Source organism: Gobio gobio, assembly GCF_949357685.1.
Source record: "Gobio gobio genome assembly, chromosome: 17".
Taxonomy (NCBI): Eukaryota; Metazoa; Chordata; class Actinopteri; order Cypriniformes; family Gobionidae; genus Gobio; species Gobio gobio.
The window spans coordinates 17853008-17876279 of record NC_137110.1 but is presented as its reverse complement, the minus strand read 5'-3'; the positions used below and the strand labels follow the sequence as shown (position 1 = coordinate 17876279).

The following is a 23272-nucleotide window of genomic DNA, read 5'->3' as shown; positions in this document are numbered from 1 at the left end:
AAAGTAACGTTCCCATATTGTCTGCAAAATGATAAATTGTAATGTTGATGTTCGTATAACCAAGTATAAAATGTTTTTAGAACATTTAAAAAAATGGATGAATATTTAGAGAACATTTAGAAATAACACTTTCATAATTTAAAGGGGTGGTTCCGTGGTTTTTTTCTAGGCTTGGTTGTGTTTATGGGGCGTAATATAACATGTCTTAATACTTCTTCTTTTTAAAAACGCTGTATTTTTCTTATATTTTACCTTTATTCCACACCGCTGTTTCCACTGTCCTTTGAACGGCTCGTTTGCTTCCTGCTTCTATGAAACCCATCCCTCCGAAAAACGCAATGGTCTTAGATTGGTTAGATGGCCAAATGTAGTTTGTAGTTCTGCAACAGCTCTCTCTCTTTCGTAATGACTGTGACGTGGCCTCGCCCACTTTGTTGCGTGTTCACGGGGGCAGCGTTTATGTTAATAGCAAGGGTTTATGATGTCACCAACCCGGAAAGAAGCTTGTTGTAGTCCATACCGGCCGTTTTTGTAGGCAATAAACTGCCATAACTTTAAAAGGCAATATCTCCGTTTGCATTGAACTTTCAGCGCTGTAACTTTGCAGATACTGTTTATGCTCAAGCAGCAACATTACACACTAACTAAAGTTTAAAAAGTGAAATCGCATGCAACCACCCCTTTAATGGAAACATTAGCAAAACATTTTTAAAATATATTTTTGTTAGCTGGGGTGGGGATTGAGGGTGGTGATTCCTCTTTATAAGGACAATTGAAACTGGGTAAAAGGTACAAGTATTCAATTGAAACATAATGAATTGAATCTCTCACCTGAATCTTCAAACTCTTTGTAGGTAAGAGCCCATGATTCAGAGATCCGCAAAAGGCTGTCCTCCATGGCCTGAATATCCATGTAGGGACAGTTGCACTCTGGGAACTTGAGGTCACACTTGCACCAGCAGTCATTGTCTCGGCAGACAAATGTTCCCTCTCCATTGCAGGCAATGTAACTAAGAGCTGCTTGGACGAAAGTGTCTCTGAGATAATCTGGCAGAATGACTTGCAAGCCTTCAGATACAGAGAAAAGAAAGATTGTTATGACAATACTGGGTCACCTGAGTTAAGTGGTTTGATTAAAGAGGGTTCACCAAGTACACACATACGTACACTACCGTTCAAAAGTTCCATGCTCCAAAATAATAAAATAACAATTTTTGCAATTTAAAATAACTGTTTTCTATTTGAATATATATTTTCATTTATTCCTGTGTTGGAAAAGCTGAATTGTGGCATCATTACTCCAGTCTTCAGTGTCACATGATCCTTTAGAATCGTTCAAGACACATGTCTTTATTATTACTAATGTTGAAAACAATTCTTTGATGAATAGAAAGTTCAAAAGAACAGCATTTTTCTGAAATAGAAAGCTAAATGTATTTGCTGTCACTTTTGATCATTTTAATGCATCCTTACTGAATAAAAGTATTAATTTCTTTCCAAAGAAAATTGTACTGACCCCAAAATTTTGAACAATAGTGTACGATCATACAAAAGCTTTCATTATAAATTTCAGATAAATGCTGTTCTTTTGAACTTTCTATTCATCAAATAATCCTGAAAAAAGTGTACACAGCTGTTTTCAGCATTGATAATAATAAGAAATGTTCAGCATATTAGAATAATTTCTGAAGGATCATGTGATATTGAAGACTTGAGAAATGATTCAGCTTTGATCACAGGGAAAAACTACATTTTAAAATACATTCAAATAGAAAACAGTTATTTTAAATTGTGAAATGATTTCACAATATCACAGTTTTTGCTGTACTTTTGATCAAATAAATGCAGCCTTTGGTGAGCAGAAGAGACTTATTTTAAAAACCTTAATAAATCTTACAGATCTAAAGGTTTTGAATGATAGACATGGAGGTGTGCCGCGGTGCATGAATACTTCTCAAGTACTTTTGCCATTACAAAGATTTTGACTTGGTTTCAAAGCCTAGTGAGCTGCCTCACTGCCTGATATATGCACACAATGTCAAAATGGATTTATGAGCAAAATCAGGCATCGTAGACTATGATTTGTCCTGTCAAGAGCAAGAATTTGCAAGGAGCTCCTTAGCTTTTGCAAAGAGCCTTTTGTGTTTCACATAAAAAAAAATATGTCCATCACAATATCAAAACTTGGCATACTAGATTTGACTTTTTTTTTTTACCTTGCAGATTGACTTTGTTCTCGGGACTCTGAACCAGCACAGAACTGACAGAATCAAGGTTGTCATAGTTACTGCAGCCGAGAGGGCCAGTCCTCGTTTCAGTTACCTGGGAAACAAAATTAAGACCACAGAATTATCACTTTCACCCTATGGTTACTGTACCATGGTATTTTACATGAAAAACAGTGTGTAATAAACTCCTTTCCCCTGTGTTCCTAAAAGGGATAATAAGCAGCCTGGCTATGAACAGATGCATTATAAGAACTTCCTGTGCTTGCTGAGTCACTTGTCTCAGACATGGTGATAATGCGCATGCAATGGTGGTCCTCTCACAGATAATCACTTACTGTTCTTCTCATCTTATTGAGAGCCAAGCAAGCTGTCGAGCAGTAACCCCCCCCCCCCCCCCCCCTTTTTCGGTTATGAAATGTTTAATTGACTAGCGTCCCTATTCAGAGATTCTTTCATACCCACACAGAAAACAGAAGTCCATTTTTCTCTACAATGCAGAACATTGTCTATCCTTAGCTGAGGGTACTTAATGATGGTCAGACTCTGTGTAGCCATATTGACTCAGGTATCTCAATTGACCTTTACTGCAAGCTAGCCCCACTATTATCCGCATTTGCAATAAGAGATCACACTCGATTTTTTCCTTCTCTTCTCTAGTCATCCTTCTCTCCTCATGACACGCAGAAGCCTGCATAATTGATTCACACTTTTCTCTCTTATGGTGCCAGTGAACCTTCATCAATTCAGTGATCTCTTTCGATTCAGCCTGTCAGACGGTATCTTTTCCAGGCTGACAGTTAGACAAGGTAAGACAAGGTTGTCTTCTGCCACTCCATCACAAACCCACTGAAGAGTCCAGCATTGGTAACCAGAGACTCTGTAGCAAGCAGATTTGCACTACATGGGTGTTCAATGTATATATATATATATATATATATATATATATATATATATATATATATATATATATATATATATATATATATATATATATATATATATATATATATATATATATATATATTAGGGCTGTCAAAAGATTAATCATGATTAATCGCATCCAAAATAAAAGTTTGTGTTTACATAATATAATATATGTGTGTGTACTCTGTTAATTATTATTTATATATAAATACACACACAAGCATGTATATATTTAAGAAAAAAATATTATTTTTATATATAAAACATTTATATTTAAATATATTATAGATTATATAAATGTATATACAGTATATACATGCAAATATTTCTTAAATATATACATGAATGTGTGTGTATTTATATATAAATAATAATTAACAGAGTACACACACATATATTATGTAAACACAAACTTTTATTTTGGATGCGATTAATCGCGATTAATCTTTTGACAGCCCTAATATATATATGTATGTTTTTGAAAATATATTTTTTAAAGAATAAATATATTTTTTAAAGTCTTCAGCTGCGATAATAATAAGAAATATTTCTTGAGCAGCAAATCAACATATTAGAATGATTTCTGAAGAATCGTTTTATTAACCGTGGAGCCATGATGATAACTTTTACAATGTATGGATGCACTTTTTTGGGGGCTTAACATTTTGGGCTGCCATTCAGTGCCATTATAATGCTTGGATTAGCCAGGACATTTTTTTTATATAACTGACAGCGTTGAAGTCTGAAATTCGTCTGAAATAAGAATGTCATATACACCTAGGAAGGCTTGAGGGTGAATAAATCATGGTGAGTAGTTTTCATCTTTGGGTGAACTATTCCTTTAATTAATTAATCAACAATAAATACATATGCAAAAGATAAAAAAAATATATAGACAACTACTCTACTATCCTGACCCATTACCACAGAACATATGGCCTGAATCCATGACTTGAATAAAAGCTTGAACTGCAATAAAGCACTAAGCTTAGCTCAGCAACAATTGATTTTTTTTATAACAACCATACCTGATGCAATCAGATAATACCTCTATATGCTTTATTATTTAATGTACCATATGATGTGCCATATGGTAAAGGAGTACTGATTGATGTGGAGCATGATATTAGATTTCCTTTACAGATAACAGCTGTTATTCAAAGCAAATACTTTACATGTCACAAAATACCTTGTAATAGGAAATTATAGGCCACCTGGACTTGCGTGATCCTCTGCTGTTCTGGCTTAATGCGAAAAAACATCAACAGTCTGCTGTTGATTCTCATGCGGCATAGCAAGCAGCTATTAAGGATCAGTCAAATATCTCAGTTATAGCCTTAAAACGATATTCTGACAAGAGGGATATAAGCCACCAAGTTTTGCTTATGGGTTCTGTTATTTTTTACTCCAATTTCATAGATGGACAAATACCACAGCTTCAGCATTTCTTTTTGAAAACACCACTAGAAGAGACTACATAACTAGATTTTCCATGGATGGTCTCGCACAGTCAGAATTTTAACCTGCAGCAAAAACGTTTGGTCCTCAATGCAGTGTACTGATTATGAACTGCTCACTAAGACAGGAAGGACCACCTGACTAAATATGCTGTTAAAAAAAACTCAAAAACAGACTGGAAAAAAGAAGTCTCAATGAACTGGACAGAATGTCAACTGAAAGTAGCATCCCAGTGTGTTCTAAGAACATTTTGCTAACATTCACATATTGGGCTCTTTTTAAACGATCTTAGCGCATGGTCTAAAGTGCATGGCGCAGGTGCACTTAAGGCATGTCTGAATCCATTTTTGATAGTTTAATGATGGAAAAAACAGTCGACGCATGGTCCAAAAGGGTTGTATTTTTTTCATTCTCTTTAAAAGCCAGTTGTACTTGCACCATGGCGGAATTTGCGAGCGGAAAGACTGAACGCTTATCCAGAGAGGAATCCTTTCATTTTTTAATATTTAAAATTGTTTGTGTGTTGCTGCATGTCCCTGTGTGTGTAATATGCAGAGTGCACATGCGTCTACAGGTGCATACTAACGCGCCCTTTAAATAACACAAAAAATGCTGCTGGTCAACGTCGCAGTCGATTTCAGTTGCCTCAAAATAGAAAACTTGTTTTCTGACCAGCGAACAGATGGGCTTGAGTGCATTTGCTATTTAAACAACGTGGCGCTGGACGTTATGAAAACATTATTTCTTTTATTGTTGTTAATTTTAAATTAGCTGTGCCTGACATTTTTTTCCATTTATGAACAAACAATGCAAAATATACATTTTGATTTATTGTTTTGTTTCAGGACACCAATGGAGAAATGGAACAACAAGACATTGGAGAGCACAAACTGAAAATTGTGACCAGAGAGGGAATCTCCAGATGGGAATGGGAGGCAGGAATAGAAGGTGTTGATGTTCTGGGAGGATTGTTCATAGTTGAAAATGCATGTGTTGCCCTTCCTGGCCTGATGTGTTCTGTAAACCTGAGGTATACATTTGAATTAGACAGTGTAAAACTATCTCCCAAGATTCTCACTAATGTTAAATTTCTTGTCTTGTTGACATTTTTAAACTCACACATGAAAATCAATACACATACAAACACCCCACATTACATACTCAATCGCACAAACACACAAGCATACAACACTACAAACATTACATAGTCAACTGTACATTACACGCAAACACAAGCATACAAAACCACAAAGATAACAAAGCATGTTGATGCTTGTTATTTGTTGTAGAATATTTACTGTTGTTCAGTAATATATGTTTTCAGTCAAATGTGCACTTAACGGTTCAACACAGCATACATCTTAAATGGTTAGTTCACCCAGAAATGAAAATTCTGTCATTAATTACTCATCCTCATGTCGTTCCAAACCCGTAGGACCTTTGTTCATCTTTGGAAAACAAATTATGATATTTTTGATGAAATCCGAGAGCTCTCTGACCCCACATAGACAGCAACACAATGACCACTTTTAAGGCCCAGAAAGTTAGTAAAGACATCGTTAAAATAGTAACGTTTAACCAAATAGTAATTTTAACTTTACTACCTTTGTGGGCCTTGAAAATGGTTATGATGTTGCTGTTATGGGGGGAAGGGTCAGACAGCTCTCAGATTTCATCTAAAAAATATCTTAATTTATTTTTCCAAAGATGAATGAAGGTCTTACGGGTTTGATGCACTATATTCTTAAGTAAATCTAGCATATATATAATTTTTTTCAGTGATGTTTGTTCATAAAATTGAGAGCACTATCCTAGAAAATTACTCAAAGTTCCTTTTACCCGGGATCACAGACTGTAAAAAAGATGGGACGATGCACCATCAATCTCTTCCATTGTAGAAAAGCCGCCAATGTCCAAATATGGCGCTGACATTAGGACCTGAGTCTGCACAGTAGTGAACCCAGTACCAGAGTCTGCTCAGTAGTGAGCTTAAAGTGGATCTGCGCTATCAAAGCCCTGGCCACATTCACACAGAATCGGTTAGCACAGTTTACTGCAGAACAACTAATTGTGTCTGTGTGAAATAAACAGTTATGGAAATGAAGAAATTAAAGTTAAGGCTCCAATCTCCTCCTGGAAATCCCCCCAAAAGTCTGTTGGTGCCTCAGAGAAGCTAAGCTGTCAATCATGATGTCACATTCAGTTAATATAGCATCAATTAACTAAAACCAAACTTATTTAATGAACACTTGAACTTACATCAGCGTGATAAAAACTACCTAAAATGACAGAAACCATATTTGGAAACAAATTATTTGAAGTGTAATTTGATTGTTTAGTTTGTCTCTCGTCCCATTACATTACACGGAGAGGGCGGGGTTTATGACCTATACTAAGACTAACCATCTGGGGGCGATCGAGTTGCTTTGGCTTCACTTTTCAGGACTTGTGCTGCACGCTTGCCTGGGATGGATGCTTTTTCTTAAAAAAATGTAACTTATAAAACAACAGTTAATTATATGCAAAAGAGTTGGTGTCTCCCTGTGGTTACAAATCTGACGCGGTGTGTGTTGCAGAAGATATTGTAGCTGTGAATTCAATTCTGGCTTGGCTTAAAGCTGATCTGGTATGAAGAAATTGTCAAATCATGAGCAAAATGATCCCCGCTGATTGCAGAATGGCTCGAGTTTTCACGCATTAGACAAACAACCTACGCAGAACCACAAAGGTAGGATAAAGCCTGACTTTGTAAAGAGCTTCGCTCCTGTGTTTTCCTCTCACAGCCCCAGCACACCGCCACACTAATAGGCTTTTCCAATGAAAGGAAATAGCAACATTTCCCCACCACGGTGCCCAGTGGGGGGAGCTAGAAACCTCATTCTGTACTCAAGCTCTGTTTAATCTGGAATTCATATGGAGGAACGTTTGCCTCAGTCTGTCCCGTGAAATGTAGACATGGGTCAACGCCCTGTGGAAATGATGCGTGTGTCAGAGGCCCCTGCTGCTTCTGCGATTCATTCTCTTGCACAGTTTGAGCAGCATCGTCCTGCCTGGCAGGCTGCTTCCGTCACTCACAGAGCTCTTTTGCTTTTCTCACCGGCAATAGACAAACACAGCCTTGACACCTGAGATCTGCCCTCCCAACTGTAATAAAACCGTCTAAGCACTGCACCAGTTGTGTGCTGAGGGAAAGCGCTGTTGTATATAATGGGATGGGGGGGATCATCAAAGTGTGGTCTGGAATATATGTATCAAACTGTGCGCTGCTGTGACAAAGTAAATGTCTGTTTGGGGGATTTGTGTGACCAATTTTTATGGCTGTCAGCAAGAGTGCAGAGTGTAACAGCAACTGCAAATAGAGCATTGACTGAATCATTAATTGACAGATATGAAGCATAAAGCTTTCTTTGGATATCAAAATGAGACCTGTGAGAATTATTATCATCTTAATATAAATATGAAGAAAGTAAGGCATGGCATATGGCAAACATGATATCAAGATGTTATAAAGAAAAATATGTGACCTGCAAAATTAACTTTGCTGACTCCATCAACTTAAAAAAAACAAATCATAAATCATTTTGTAGGTTTTTAAAAGAGGATTTGAGACAATAACTTGTTTTAAAAAATTTGCTCATTGCGACTCATTTTGCCAGCACAGGTCACATATATTACAAATGGGCAAATTATTAAAGTTATTCTGTTTTATGTTCACTTATTGCTGAGCCCTTTCCTGTAATACTTTAGGAAGCAAATATGTACAAGTATTATTTTTAATTTTCTTCTATTTTTCTTTTCATTTATGTTACTTTTTTTTCAGAACACTTAGTGTGTATCTGATTGCCTGACATTTAGTGTTATTTGTTTATTACATATTCACTTCAATAAAAGCAAGTGATATATAGTCATGTTAAAAAGAAAGGACACCCTTTTGAATTCTATGTTTTTGTTAAGTATCAGGACAATTATTTGGTCTTCAGCAGGTCTTACAAATAGGTAAATACAACCTGAGGTGAACAACAACATGACATAATACACAGTGTCATTATTTATTTAACAAAAAATAAAGCCAAAATGGAGAAGACATGTCTGACAAACTAATGTTTCCACCGAGCAGTTTAGTACAGTACAGTATGATCCAGATCTTGTAGATCTTGTTCTTCTTCTCGGCCTATGGCTGTTTGTCACAAGAAGACATGCTTTGTTTGAGCCAAGGCTGCAAGATGCAAGGAAAAACACAGCCGAACAAGTGGTGATTTTCCGTCAACCAATCAACGTTCTGCAGTGAGTCTAGCTCGACCAAAAAAAGATACAGTACGGTTCAGAATTTGGGTACCATTCACAATTTCTGACAATGGAAACAGCAAAGATTGCGTACCGTACTGAACAGCACTGAACCGTGCTGCTCAGTGGAAACGAGCCATTAAGGTCCCGCCACAGAATTTCAATATGGTTGAAGTCTGGCCTTTTAACGGGATATTGTCTTTTTCAGACATTCTGTTGAAGATTTGCTGGTATGCTTGGGATCATTGTCCTGTTGCATGGCCCAATTTCGACCAAGCTTTAGCTTTCGGACTGAGCTCTCAGCTCTCACATTTGACTTGAATACATTGGTATACAGAGAAGTTCATGGTCGACTCAAAGACTGCAAGTCCTGTGGCTGCAAATCAAGCCTAAATCAATGAACTTTAACATTTAACATGTTAACTGAGGCCTGTAGAGTCTTTTTTCTTTGCACAGTCTGACCCTTTTTTTTTTTTTTTTCAAATGTCTTTCCTCCTTGGCATTGTGTTAACACACACCTGAATGCTCCAGATCAGCAAACTGCCAAAACTTCTGCTTTTAAAGATTTGGTCATGCTTGCTGGCTGGTAATCAATTAATCAAAAGCATTAGCGCCTGACTGCTACTTACCCTTTTAATTCCTATGGAAGCAGTAAGGGTGTACTTATTTTGTCACCCATGGCTTCTCCATTTTGGCCTAGTTTTTTATAATTAAATAATGACATGAAGAAATATTTCATGTGTTGTTGTTCATCTGAGGTTGTATTTACTTAGATTTTAAAACCTGACAGGGACCGGATGATTTTTTTATTATGTCCTGATACGTAAAACCATAGAATTCAATAGGTTGTCCTTTGTATATGTGTGTGTGTGTGTGTGTGTGTATGTAATTTACTTTTATGCAAATTTAATTTGCATTCTGGTTGTAACAATTGAGACTTCAGTGATACAAAATTCCATCATTGTTTCTGTATTATAATACAGTAAAATTGTCAGGGTTCTGTCACTTCTGTCTAGTTTTGCTCTTGGGTTTGGACAGAGCCCTGACACTGCTATATTGCATTGTTTTGTGTGAGCACATGGCTTGTCATATATTTCTCTGTGCCATGTGCTCTCATGTCTATTGTCTTGACCCCACCCCTCTTGTTACCTGGGCTGCGTTCAGCCCCGACAAAACGTTGCAAAACGTTTTTTAAACGGAAACAGTGCTGCGTTGAACACCCTGTTCTGAAGACACAAGATTTGTAACTACGGCAGCTGAGAAGGCCATTCTTTGTGTTCTTTTTGAGGAATTTTCGGAGCCTGGGCTGCGTTCAGCCCCGACAAAACGTTGCAAAACGTTTTTTAAACGGAAACGGTGCTGCGTTGAACACCCTGTTCTGTTGACCCAAGAGTTGTAACTATGGCAGCCGAGAAGGCCATTCTTTGTGTTCTTTTTGAGGAATTTTCGGAGCCTGATAAAATCGATGTAAATACGTGTTTAATACTGCAAAATACATGCAATCACTTCCCTTGCCATCCAGAATAAATGACAACACCCCAATCACATTTATTTAACTTTTTAATCTCCTGGTAATCAATTCTAATTTAAATCATTTTATTTCTAGTTCTTACTTTTTTAATAGCTTGTATTTTCTTTCTCACTTTATATCAAGCAATTACCATATATTAAATTTGGTATATAAATAAACTTGCCTTGCAATGAAGCTAAATATATAAATAAATACATCATCATGTTGATTATATATATATCTATAAACTCTTACGACAATCATGTCTTCTAATATCTTCAATTGTTGTGTATACTGAGCTGCAGCGGACACATTTGTAAACATCTTCACTTGGACCCATTGTGTGAGCTGTCTCTTTAATACCGCGTGGTTTATATACATGTTGCTGCTGATTGGACTGACATATTTGACACACCCACCAAACGAGAAAAAACGCATCTCAAACCAGTTGCCCACCGGTGCGCACCGTTTCCAGGAAACATGACGTTCAACCGGAAACCGTAGCAAAACGTTGCGCACCGGTTTGAGCGTTGAACGTGCCCCTGATAATTGGTTCATTTGCCCCACCTTTCCTCCCTCATTTATTGCCTTGTTTGCTCCCTATTTAGTCTCCTTGTGTTTGCAGTCCTGGGCTCCGTTCAGCCCCGACAAAACGTTGCAAAACGTTTTTTAAACGGAAACGGTGCTGCGTTGAACACCCTGTGGCAAGAGTTGTAACTATGGCAGCTGAGAAGGCCATTCTTTGTGTTCTTTTTGAGGAATTTTTGTCTTTTTTATCTCCTGGTAATCAATTCTAATTAAAATAATTTTATTTCTAGTTCTTACTTTTTTAATAGCTTGTATTTTCTTTCTCACTTTATGTCAAGCAATTACCATATATGAAATTTGGTATATAAATAAACTTGCCTTGCAATGAAGCTAAATATATAAATAAATACATCATCATGTTGATTTTATATATATATATATATATATATATATATATATATATATATATATATATATATATATATATATATATATATATATATATATATATATATATATATATATATATATATATAACTCTTATGACAATCATGTCTTCTAATACCTTCAATTGTTGTGTATACTGAGCTGCAGCGGACACATTTGTAAACATCTTTACTTGGACACATTTTGCGAGCTGTCTCTTTAATACCGCGTGGTTTATATACATGTTGCTGCTGATTGGACTGACATATTTGACACACCCACCAAACGAGAAAAAACGCATCTCAAACCCGTTGCACACCGTTACACACCGTTTCCAGGAAACATGACGTTCAACCGGAAACCGTAGCAAAACGTTGCGCACCGGTTTGAGCTTTGAACGTGCCCCTGTATTCGTTCGTTGTCATTATTTCCTGTTCCTGTGTCATGTTTCCTGGTTCCTTGTGTTTGGTATGTTCTAGTCCCCCCTCCCTTTGTGGGTCGTTTTTGTTTGTTTGTTTGTTTTGTTTATGTTTTTGTTATCAATAAAGCCCAAATTCTCCTGCACTTGAGTCCTTGCTCCTTTCACCCATACGTGACAAAAATTTGGCAAAATGATGCTATGCAAAGGGAACATGCGGTAACTAGACATTTTGTAAAAACTGATGACCAAAAACTCTTAAACTCTGATTTGTCCTGTTATAGAGACAGAATAAGTGAAAACTCCTTGACAAAGCTATTATTGGACAGCCCATTAGTAACTTGGCTGTATAATTTACTACAAACTAAAACCCTTTTAAATTTCCATGTTGTCATTGTTACTGCAACACTGAAACAACCCCATACTCCGCATATGCCATATATAAATCTCATTCTTGAACAACATGTACAACCAGAGTTAGTTTTCCTTTCTCACATTGCATAACCTGTCATATACAGCAGTGGATGGACATCTCTAGATACCCACTTATAGCATATGACACTTTTCATAGCAGGATCATGGCAACAGGGATGGTGAAAAAATGCACTTTGTTACACTGAACATTATTATTCTTGAGGAGTTGAAAGAACGAAGCTGTGGGCTCTGACTTGACTAATGACATACCTTGATGGCAGTGGAGGCAATCTGGATGTGATGCAGTTTTCGCAGAGTACTCTCTCTGTCTATGAAATAGGAGGCAGCCAGCTGGTGCAGGGCCTCCAGAGTCACAGCCGTGCTGTTACTTGTGTAGTCACTCGCCTCTGCTTTCTTACTCAACTTCCTCTTGTCCACAAATATAGTCAGAGCCTCCTCTCCTAGAGGAAATGGGGAAGAGACCATGCTTATTGATAGAAATGTTTTACAGTAAGAATTATTTATTTTGTTCACCTGCAGAATGTATTAAGGATTCTGATGCAAGCTGTTCTTCTATGTAAGCTGTTCTGTTCTTCTATGTCTAGCTGTTCTTCTATGTGATTGATAACTATTACAGTGCTAAGCAAAAATACAGATTTTCTGATTAACCATGATCTTCATATGAACAATCCTTTGTTATGTCATTATGTTGATTATTAAAATCCTAAGATCGATCATTATAATTATTTTCGGTCGCTGTGTATCAAGTATCAGTGTTTCCAGCACTGCTTTTCAGCATCCTGTTGAATTTTCAGCACTACGCCAAAATAAATATTTTCTTATCTTGAGCTGAGTTGGGAATGTGAGTTCAGTTTGTAGAAAGTAAAGCAACAAAAAAGACAGTGTGTACCACAAATTAATGAACATATAAAAAAAAATGAGTTACCAGTTTGAATAAGCCTGAAACACTGCATTTTGCCATTTACTACACTGGCAGATAATGTAAGCATAATGGACTTTTAAACATCTATAAATAGATCAAAATCGAATTGAGAACTTGTAAGGCAGAACTTAATCAGGAAATCTGTATCTGAACTCCCAGACCTATTAGATAAAGCAGATCAGTATGATTGTATGCTTATACTGTAAATGCTCTGTGATTCTCCCTGGCAGTTTGTATTCCAGGCAAATCTCTGCTGCAAAGCCAGGACTTGCATCTCCATTTTCATGCTCCAACCTTACACAATATTGCTTGTTTTCCAGAGCAGTGGAGGCCACATCAGTTGTGTACAGCCAATACTGTGGCATTACGTGAAGCAACTTGTAAGTGGAGGCTTTTGTGGGTTTGAGAACTGAGCAAAATAATGTGTGTGATTTCAGAAAGGTAACCCATTGCGGACATGATGCCATCTGTTTACACTTGCCTCCCCCTTCCAAACACACAGTGGAAGAAGTAATAAATTATAAGGCAGTAGGAGGTAAAGCATGTCACAAGTGATTTTCCTTGGCTTGATAAGTATGGAAATTGAGATGTAAATATGCATGAGATCTATCTGTTTTTCTTTTGAAAGGAAAAAACACCAGTTTGTTTTCAAGCTTGCTCAAAAGTAGGTATTATGACCTTTTTTGCAAAACCACCAAGAGGATGTCATTCAAAATATATATTTCTACCTCCTAGCGTAGCTGACAGTAGAAAATGGGTCCCATATTTCTTGATCAGGTTGTCAGTAATTAGCTGGGCAGTGGGCCTGCGTCCCAGGAGTCGAATGTTCCTTATAAACTCCGGGGTGAGAGGCAAGGGTGAATTCAGGAAATCCCGTCGCTCTACAGCCAAGTTATTCACTTTCCACCGGCCAAATTCCCTGCATGAGGAAAACAGAGACAGTAAACAGGCCTGTCCCTAATGATCTGTTTTCATTAACATTTCTCGACTGTTTTGGACATGATAGAAGGAGGCCTGCAGGGCAACCAGTGCTCCTGCCAAGCTGCATCTCTAGCCTCAGGTTCTCAGAGCAGGTTTCATTTGGGGGATGAATACCATGCGTTGGGCGCTGCCTCCGAATGTGCAGCTGACAGGTGCTATGCTCAATAAACATTTCGTGACAGAAATCTGCCCTGACAGAAAGACAGAAGCCTGCCCTGTGGTGACAACCAATACCTTTCATAAAAGTGGGGTGGAGAAAAAAAGTTAAATGAAAAAAAAAAAAAAACTGCCACCACAAAGCTCTGAAATCCTTCAAGGCAAAAGACAGGCAAACAATACCACAGACTTTGGTGACTCATGCATTTTTGTAATTGACTACGTTTACATGGACAGCAGTAATCTAATTATTGACCTTACTCTGAATAAGGCAATAATCTGATTAAGGTGTTTACATGAGTTGCTTTTAGAATATTACGTTCATGTTCCCGTTTTACATGTTACAGAACATAGTTTGATTAATGGTACGTCATTACGTCCCCATGCCACGCTACGCTGTCCGGGGTCCAATCATAGCGCGACTTTAGTGGGTGTGTTCAAATCAATGGGCTCAGGCAACCCGCTGTAACTTTACCTGCGGGTGTCGCTGTTGGACAGTGTGACTTTATAAAAACGAGTGATTTTTATACTTTTTTTTATGATATTATGATATTATATATATATATATAGTTTTATTTTTTGTAATATTAAATATTGTCTTTCAGGTTTTTTTAAGAGACACTGCCCATCTTGCCTCCTTCTTGACAGCCTACATTTCGAATAATAGTTTTGATAAATGATGAAAATGTGATGAAAAGGTTTCAAAATCGTGATTGTTTGGATTGTTTTTTTTCTGCCATCGAGCCACAAGCGTTCACTGAATGGCATATGGCTCGCAAGCCTAGAGGTTCCCGACCGCTGTTGTAAGCAGACAAATATGAATCTGGGATTACAGATACAAAATGATTGTATTTTACTTTTAAAATGAGCATTATTGCAACACAAAGAATTTTTTTTTAGAGGAGGCCGTGTCCGAGTGAGCAGAGTTTTTACGGTCTATGAGCAAGACACGCAGTCACGCACCATAGCAACACGTCATGGCAACGACATTTCAGACTGAAAGATACGTAAAAGATAAACGGGAATTTAAGCGCATTGTTTTGTACGTGCGGTTATATTAATTATAATTCAAATTCTGTTTTTATTTGTCACAATATTATTGATGATTGTTTAGAGGGGCACTTTATATACTTTTGATACGAGCCCCCAAAGCCCTCCCCTCTGCACTTGCCTGGTGTGTGTGTGTGTGTGTGTGTGTGTGTGTGTGTGTGTGTGTGTGTGTGTGTGACCTGTCACAAAACGCGGCGGAAACTCCTTCACGACGTTAATAGTTAGATTAAGGTGTGTACATGTCTACAATGCACTTAGATAATGCGACTAAAACAGGCATACTCCACATGTCTTAATTCGATTTTTGTTTAATTCGAGTATGGCTTTAACCGGATTAAGGTAATTAGAAATCGCTGTTTACATGGTAGTTTCTTAATCAGAGTATGGTCTTAATCAGATTAATATCGGAGTATTGTTGTCCATGTAAACGTACTGATTGTTGCCACTCCTATGTTTCCTCCAAAGAATCACGACATAACTGACTCATTATATCATACATATGAAAAACAAAATGTTTCTAAAGCTATTAATAATAATAATAATAACTTTATTTTATATAGCGCCTTTAAAGGCAATTTCTCAAAGCGCTGTACATAAGAACATAAAATCACAACAGAATATAACAATATGTGCATATATATATATATATATATATACATATATATATATATATATATATATATATATACACATACATACATGCACACATACACATACATGTGCATACACATACATACATAAACACACACACATATATATGAAAAATAAATAGTACAAAAAGAAAATATAATACAACTAAAAACAACTTAAAATAAAATTACACAAACGCTTCCCTAAACAAGAATGTTTTTAAGCTGGATTTAAAAATGTGCAAGGAATTTGCATTTCGTAACTCTACAGGCAAGGAATTCCAGAGTTTAGGCGCAAGATTCGAAAAAGCCCTATCTCCCATAGATTTTAGGCGAGTTACAGGGACCGATAAAAGACCTGCATTGATGGATCTAAGATTTCGAACTGGGGTGTATGGTGTCAAAAGGTCAGTCAAATATTGTGGTGCCAAATTGTTTAGTGCTTTGTAGGTCAGAAGTAATACTTTAAAATCAATACGGAATTTAATTGGCAGCCAGTGCAGTGATTTAAGAATAGGTGTAATATGCTCTCTTACACTAGCTCCAGTTAAGATGCGTGCAGCGGAATTTTGTACCAACTGTAATTTGTTGAGATTTGTCTTTGAAATTCCAGCCAGCAAGGAGTTACAATAATCAATGCGCGAAAAGACAAATGTGTTAATTAGCTTTTCTGCCACAGTAAAAGTTAACATTGGGCGCAATCTGGCGATATTTCTGAGGTGAAAGAAAGATACTTTAATAGTGTTTCTAACCTGTAAGTCGAACGTTAGGTTGGGATCAAGTATCACCCCCAGATTTTTTAATTTGTCTTTAAACTGTACAATGGAGCCATCCACCTGTAAGGATGGCAGCTCCATTCTACGTAACTGATGTGGTGAACCAATCAGCATGACTTCGGTCTTATCACTGTCACTATTGGAGTGATATTTATGAGTCAGACACAAATTAACTGCTGATGCATATAAATCTAAATATTAAGTCAAATCTTTCCGAAGTCTATGAAATACATGATTAAAATGTAGTTTAATGTAAAGTGTGAAAGTATACAGCAGGTTTGGCCTGCATTCAAAATATATATATCTTGTTCTGTGCACCTACAACAAATTATTTGACATTTCATATGCTAAATCAGTTCTTAGCACAGTTTTATGTCAGCCGATTGATGCAATCCAAACTGCTCACAATGAAAACAAACAGGCCTTTAATTCAACTGTAGCTATATATCATGTAGTGAGACATTAATGCAAACTAAGACATACATTAGAGCACCAAGTCACCTTTCAAAGTAGACATAAATTGTTGTTTGAAAAATGGTATGTGGGCTACTAAACTGGAACCAGGTAGTTGACGTAAACACAGCCTAGTAGACCAATGGATCTCCCTTAGAGCAAAATACTAAAAGCATTTGTGCCATTTATTACAAGATGAGTAGCCGATGAAGAAATGAAAAAACTTGTTTTTAATTAGCCCTGACAGAAACTATTTAATTTCTTATGCGACAGGTCAAGACAAATGCTCTTCTTTGTCTCACAATGCATACAAAAATAACGAATTGAATTCATGCAGTTACAGGCAATTAAGTATTCAAGCCTTTTCTCTCTATAATTCTTTCAACCCCCGGTCCTTATTTTTAAGCACTGCGTTATGCAATTATGCACGCGCTAAAATAGGCAGATGCCTCTACAAAAGGCATTGGCTCAATCTCACACTCAATGTATCTCAAAACACCCTCCATCACTACGCGCCTCTCTTCTATAAGAGCCCGTCCTCTCAGTTAGCTGAGAAATAGTGAGTAACCTCATGCACAGGTGATGGATGGAGCTGGGGTGGCCTTCTGAAAGGGGATCTATCACATTAAATCAGGAGTAATGACAGAGGCCTCCCGACCCAGATGTTTGATTGATTCATTCCAGCAAACGCCCTTAATTCCATCTGCTCTTTTGCAATTCATAAGGGGCAAAAGTGATAGAATTATGTCAAAATTATGTCACAAAAACACACATTATTAATGTATGGCCGAAGTTGTTGTTGGATTTCTGTCAGAATACAATTTTCTGTAATTTCATAAGCTACGCCCTCAGCTGCTGTAAAATATGGTAATATTGTATTTGGCATGTGTTATAGCAGCAAATGGGATGATGACTGCTCGCTTGAATTTCGATGATCTCTCTCAATTTCACATGGCACCATGATAAGCCACTTTTTAAACTGGACAGTTCTTTGGGAACTGTGATGAGCTAGCCTTCAGGAGTTCAAAGGTGTCCACAAAGAGGTAAGTAAAGACGGAAAATCCTCCCTGTCATTCTCTTTCCCGTCACCGCTGAGCAAGATAAGCTTGGATTGTCTTATCAGGTAAGGCTTTGTGTGGGAGCAGTTTAAAGGCTTCTCTAGGAAGCACTATATGAGACTTCTGCTGTGCTATATGAAATGCTCATTATGACCATAGTCATCAGTCTTCACAACAGCACTGAAACTCTGCTTTCTGTGCTTTGTTTCTCAGCTTTTTGTTGCAGAACAAAAAGTACTCGAGGCTTATGTCATAAGCTTTTATCTCTGACTTTAAGATATGTATTAAAAAGATTATTTGAATATCATACAGAAGGAAGCGGACCAAAAAAGAGAAAACTTTAAATAAGGGCAGCTGTCATCGTGAAAAGAAATAGCATTTTATGAAATGACCTTTTACAAGCAATTTCAAAATGATTTTCCCACTTACATTATTAAGATTGTGTGAGAGAGAATAGCCTTAGTCTGTGCGCACATCAGCATCTCTGGAAGCTATCCCATGGAAGTGGTTCAGTAAAGCAGGTGGTATACTTGGACCCCGTCTTTGAATGTTATGACATGGCATTTTCCCAATATTCTACAAAGTGAAATCTCCCAAATAAAAAGGAGCTATTTCCAACAAAGAACTCATTAAAATTCTTTCAAATTCAATCAAGAAGAACGTGGAAAATTGAAGGAGGGATGAGATGGTGCACTTTCATTACCCGGACGACAGTGTTACACACCACTGTAAGTAGGAGAAGCACTTCTGGTAATTCATCTTCTACCTGTCATTGCAGATTATTTGAATTGAGCAACGCAACAAAGCTGTGCTTGAAGGAGAAAAAAGCTATCCCCAATATAATATTGCCACTTTTAATCTCTCTAGGTCTGCTACATGCATATGTTGTTATCAGAAAGAAAATGCACTGAAAAAAGAGATTGTTTGAATAAAATGCTCCAGGCTCTGCAACATATTACAGAGAATCTCGACTAGCATTAAAAGATGCAATCTGATCTACGGATGTCACAAGCGTAATATGAGACTTTTATAGACACTAAGCTATGCCGCATTTATCTTTTCCTGTTCAGAAGTCTCACACTTCAAAGAACAAGCAATTGATATCTGAATCAACATAACTATTGCTTAGCTTATGAAATACTTTAAAAATATATATGGTATAAGATCTGTGTGAAAGTCATTTTTATCTAACAGTCACTCTACAAGCTGTTTTTTTTTTTAAAGAAATGTGCAGTACATGTATGGCGGGTTCAGACTACAAAATATCAGCCAGATTTTGGCACTATCTGTTTGATGTAGGGTGTCGTGGAGATTTGTAAACAACAATAGGCGTTTGGCCGCAAGAATCGTTTGTTTTATCTCGTGTGGTGTGTCATAGTGGACGACAACTGACAACGTGAAGTGGCGCAGACGCAATGTCAGTTGTCGTACTCTATGACAGAAAGACTAGCATGTTTATTTATTTGTTTATTTTTTTTCAGTTTTTCCACAATAGGTTCCGTCACATTTGTGACCAATTGACCAATAGGAGCACAGAAGCTCTTCCGTACACAGCTTTCAAACATGGCAAAAAAAAAGAGAGACAATGGTATTGTTGCTGCTATAGGTGAAATTATGCAATGGAGGGAAGTTTTGTGGAGCTATGGCAACAATACATCTGCCTTTATGACATTTCCACGAGAGACTAAAATGACAGAGTGAAAAAAGATACAGGCTGCAGAACGATAGCAGAGGTGCTTCAGCAACCCTGTGAATACTGGAATTAGCATTAAGCTAACATGTTGCTTTGGTAGCCATTGTTTGTTTATGCTTGTTTCTGGAATCAGTTGCTAGTTCCGCATGACATCACACATGCCGTTAAAGACGGGCTGCGATGATTGGTCGGCAAGCAATGTGTATTCTTAAGTATTTCTTGTCCAAGACAAGAATTTAGGATAATCTGACACAGTGACTATCGTAAGAGACAAAAATAGTGTGTAGTCTGACCCTGCCATTATGCTAAATAACAAGATAACATCAAATAAACATTCGTGAAACATGAAGCCCTCATAAAACACTTGGTACATGAAGCATGACTAGAGTAATTATCAACAAACTAATCTTTTTGAGTGAAGGATCAAACTCATATCAACATCACAAGGCAACAAATAACTAAATATGACAACAAGATCAACAATAACCTTGTGAATAAATGTGGCAAACTGTCAAACAATGCAACTGTAATTATTCATAGGCAGGGAAGGATGTGAATGGGACTGAAATGCAAAATAATTGTCAGGCTAGGCCTACTTGAACCAAAAGAAAGTATATATAATAGAAAAGCTGAATTTAGATGTATTATGTATGGTCCTTTATAAGTTGAAATACATTTTGAAATCATAAGTAAAGTTATTCCCCAAGAACAACCGGTAAAAACTGATAACACAGGCTCATCCGGGTAACTGAAATTAGCACTACACGGTTACTAAGAACGTTTTTTCTTCATGGAAGTTTTGTTGAGCTAATAAAATCTGAAAACTCAAATCAATATTTTGTGTACAATTATTGAATTATGTCATCTGGGTATCGTGGAGTCACTCTCTTGTTTCATACAACTGCAGCTGCTGCCACTTTGTAATGTTTGTTTTCTTTACTGTAAGGGATTAGAAGATAACAAACAGGTAAGTTTTAAAACAGTTTCATCTCAAATCAATATCTCTTATCCCCAAAATTATTTATGTGGCGAAATGCCGTGTAATAAGTGGTATGCAGTGTTAATTTTGACTGCAAATTTTGATTTAGTTTTAGTCATAGTCTTTTGACTAAAATGCCATTTTAGTCATATTTTAATTGAATTGTTTTTAGTTTTAGTCTAGTTTTAGTCGACTAAATCTACAGTAGATTTAATTGACTAAAATCTAATGAGTTTAGTTAAATTGTAATGCATTAATTGAGCATTTAAGCATAACATAACAGACTGTTACTTGAATATGTCAAAACTGACATTTTTACATAATTGTGTTTTGACATTAAAAATACAAGAAAGAGAGCTCAATTCACTTATGTTTGTTTAAAAAAAATCTTTATGGTTTTTATAATGTATTTCTGTTTTAGTTAGTATATCAGGTTAAGCTAAAGCTTCAAATACGTTTTTAATGGTTTTAGTTAACTATTATAACCCTGATACTTTATTGAATAATATGTGTCGTTACTGTTGTTAGTCTGAAGTGCTGGTGCGTGAGCCTGTAGAATGTGCAACAGCGCCACATTTTCCCACAGTTAGATCAGCATGTTACAATTCAAATGTACGCATCTATGACACAGGACATCAGTACTGACTCTCAGTACTTAATCTCTTCTCTAATCGTCCCTCCCTAACATTTGTCTCTTTTTTATTCGTTGACAAAAATTACAGAAGATTTGCCATAGCTTTTGTCATAAAAAAAGGGTTTTATTTAGTTATCGTCTCGTTTTTGTCAGTGAAAAAAGGTTGTTGACAAAAATTATTTGTCAACGAAATTAACACTGGTGGTATGACTGTACCATATCCATTAAATGTCTGTCTAGTTTGAACTTCCCGCTTGCTAGCAACTGCTTTCCTCAGGGAAGCTTTGCGTTATAAAGACCTACTAAATGTCATGCTGGAGTTGTGAAACATACACAATGACGAGGATGAAGATCAAATGGCAGTCTTTAATAATCAGAACAGGGTAAATCCAACTACGAGCAAGCAATCAACACGACCTTAATACATACGAGACCCAACAGTGAAACTCAAACAAAACAGGAATCAAGTTGTGGTGATAATGAGATAATTGATTAGTACACAGCTGAAACTAATGAATGTCTATGACAACAAACTAAGGGAAAACGGTACTGACTAAAAACAAAATTCCATGTGGTGTGAGAGTGTGACAGAACGCCCCCTCCCGGAAGGTGCATCCTCACACCGTGGTGACAAGGAGGCGAGGAGGATGAGGAGATGGCGATGGGATGGTGAAAGGGACTGGCGAAGGGATGGCACACACAGGCAGAGGGATGCAGGAGGAGGCTCTGGAGGAGGACAGACGATGGGAGGAGGCAGAACCAAAAGAATCCAGGGTGGTGATGGAGGTGGCAACCAGTGGATAGCCTTGAGCAGAGGCAGGTTACAGATTATCCAGACCACAGCCAAGACTGTGCCCCACCGTCGCAGGAGGGAAGAGCCATGATGGTGAAGGTAATGACGACGACATGGAGACGAGGGCAGGTGACAATGACCTGTCAGGTGGAGCCCACCGTGCAGACGTAGAGCCGAGGAAGTGATGGAACACCGATGACCTGTGTGGCCGCAATGAAGCCGCAATGACAATCTCCCGAGATGGAAGTGGGGATCCTGAGGGCTGAGGACAAGCTGGTGGAACCGAGGGTGGAGCTTGCCGGAGCCAAAGGGGTGGAGGGCCGCTGGGTAGCGGATGGCCCACAAGTCCGCAGCGGAGGGTTGGTGAGGTCTGGCCCAGGTGGAGCCAACGGTCCGAGGGAGCCCTTACGAGGTAGAGCGGCCGAAGGTCCATGCTTGAGTCGAGGGAAGGAGGAGCGCAGGAGCCAGGGCGACGGGTCTGGAGGCAGAGCCACGGGCTCATCACGTGCAGGAGGAATTGGCTCCCAGCATGTCCACGTTGTAGCCATGCCACTGAGAGGAGGCTGATGTGGTGATGAGGGGCTGATGAGAAACAAGGACGACTGGGTGGCAGGATTGGTTGAGGACTGATGAAGAGACTGCAGGGATAAACAGATGCTCAGGAAAAAAAAACAAGTCATTAGAAGTGGTTTGGAGAGGTGGGGGGAGAAAGAGGCTGGGCAGGGACGGAAGAGAACTGACAGATTCAGGTAGAAGCATTGGGGCCAGGGTAACATCCTCTCCAAGATCACAGTCTAACAGCGCCGAGATTAAACACTCACTCTCAGTGATGGGAGGGTGGGCAAGGCTACACTCCATTCCCTCGAAGTCCAACAGCACTCCCTCTGCAATAGGAGGCACAGTGGGCAGTTGGCACGCACACCTGGCTCTGCTCGGG

The 23272-nt window shown here is 37.9% G+C and overlaps 1 protein-coding gene across 1 annotated transcript in view; it reads right to left on the bottom strand.

Moving 5' to 3' along the window:
* brinp3a.2 (bone morphogenetic protein/retinoic acid inducible neural-specific 3a, tandem duplicate 2) overlaps window positions 1–23272 on the bottom strand; it is a 48711-nt gene that overhangs the window by 8186 nt on the left and 17253 nt on the right. The window contains exons 3-6 of the mRNA XM_079841673.1: window positions 13862–14052; window positions 12461–12651; window positions 2217–2322; window positions 832–1068 (exon numbers count right to left, since the gene is read on the bottom strand). Of these exons, the coding sequence (XP_079697799.1) occupies window positions 832–1068; window positions 2217–2322; window positions 12461–12651; window positions 13862–14052 (725 nt within the window). The remainder of the gene's footprint in view (window positions 1–831; window positions 1069–2216; window positions 2323–12460; window positions 12652–13861; window positions 14053–23272) is intronic.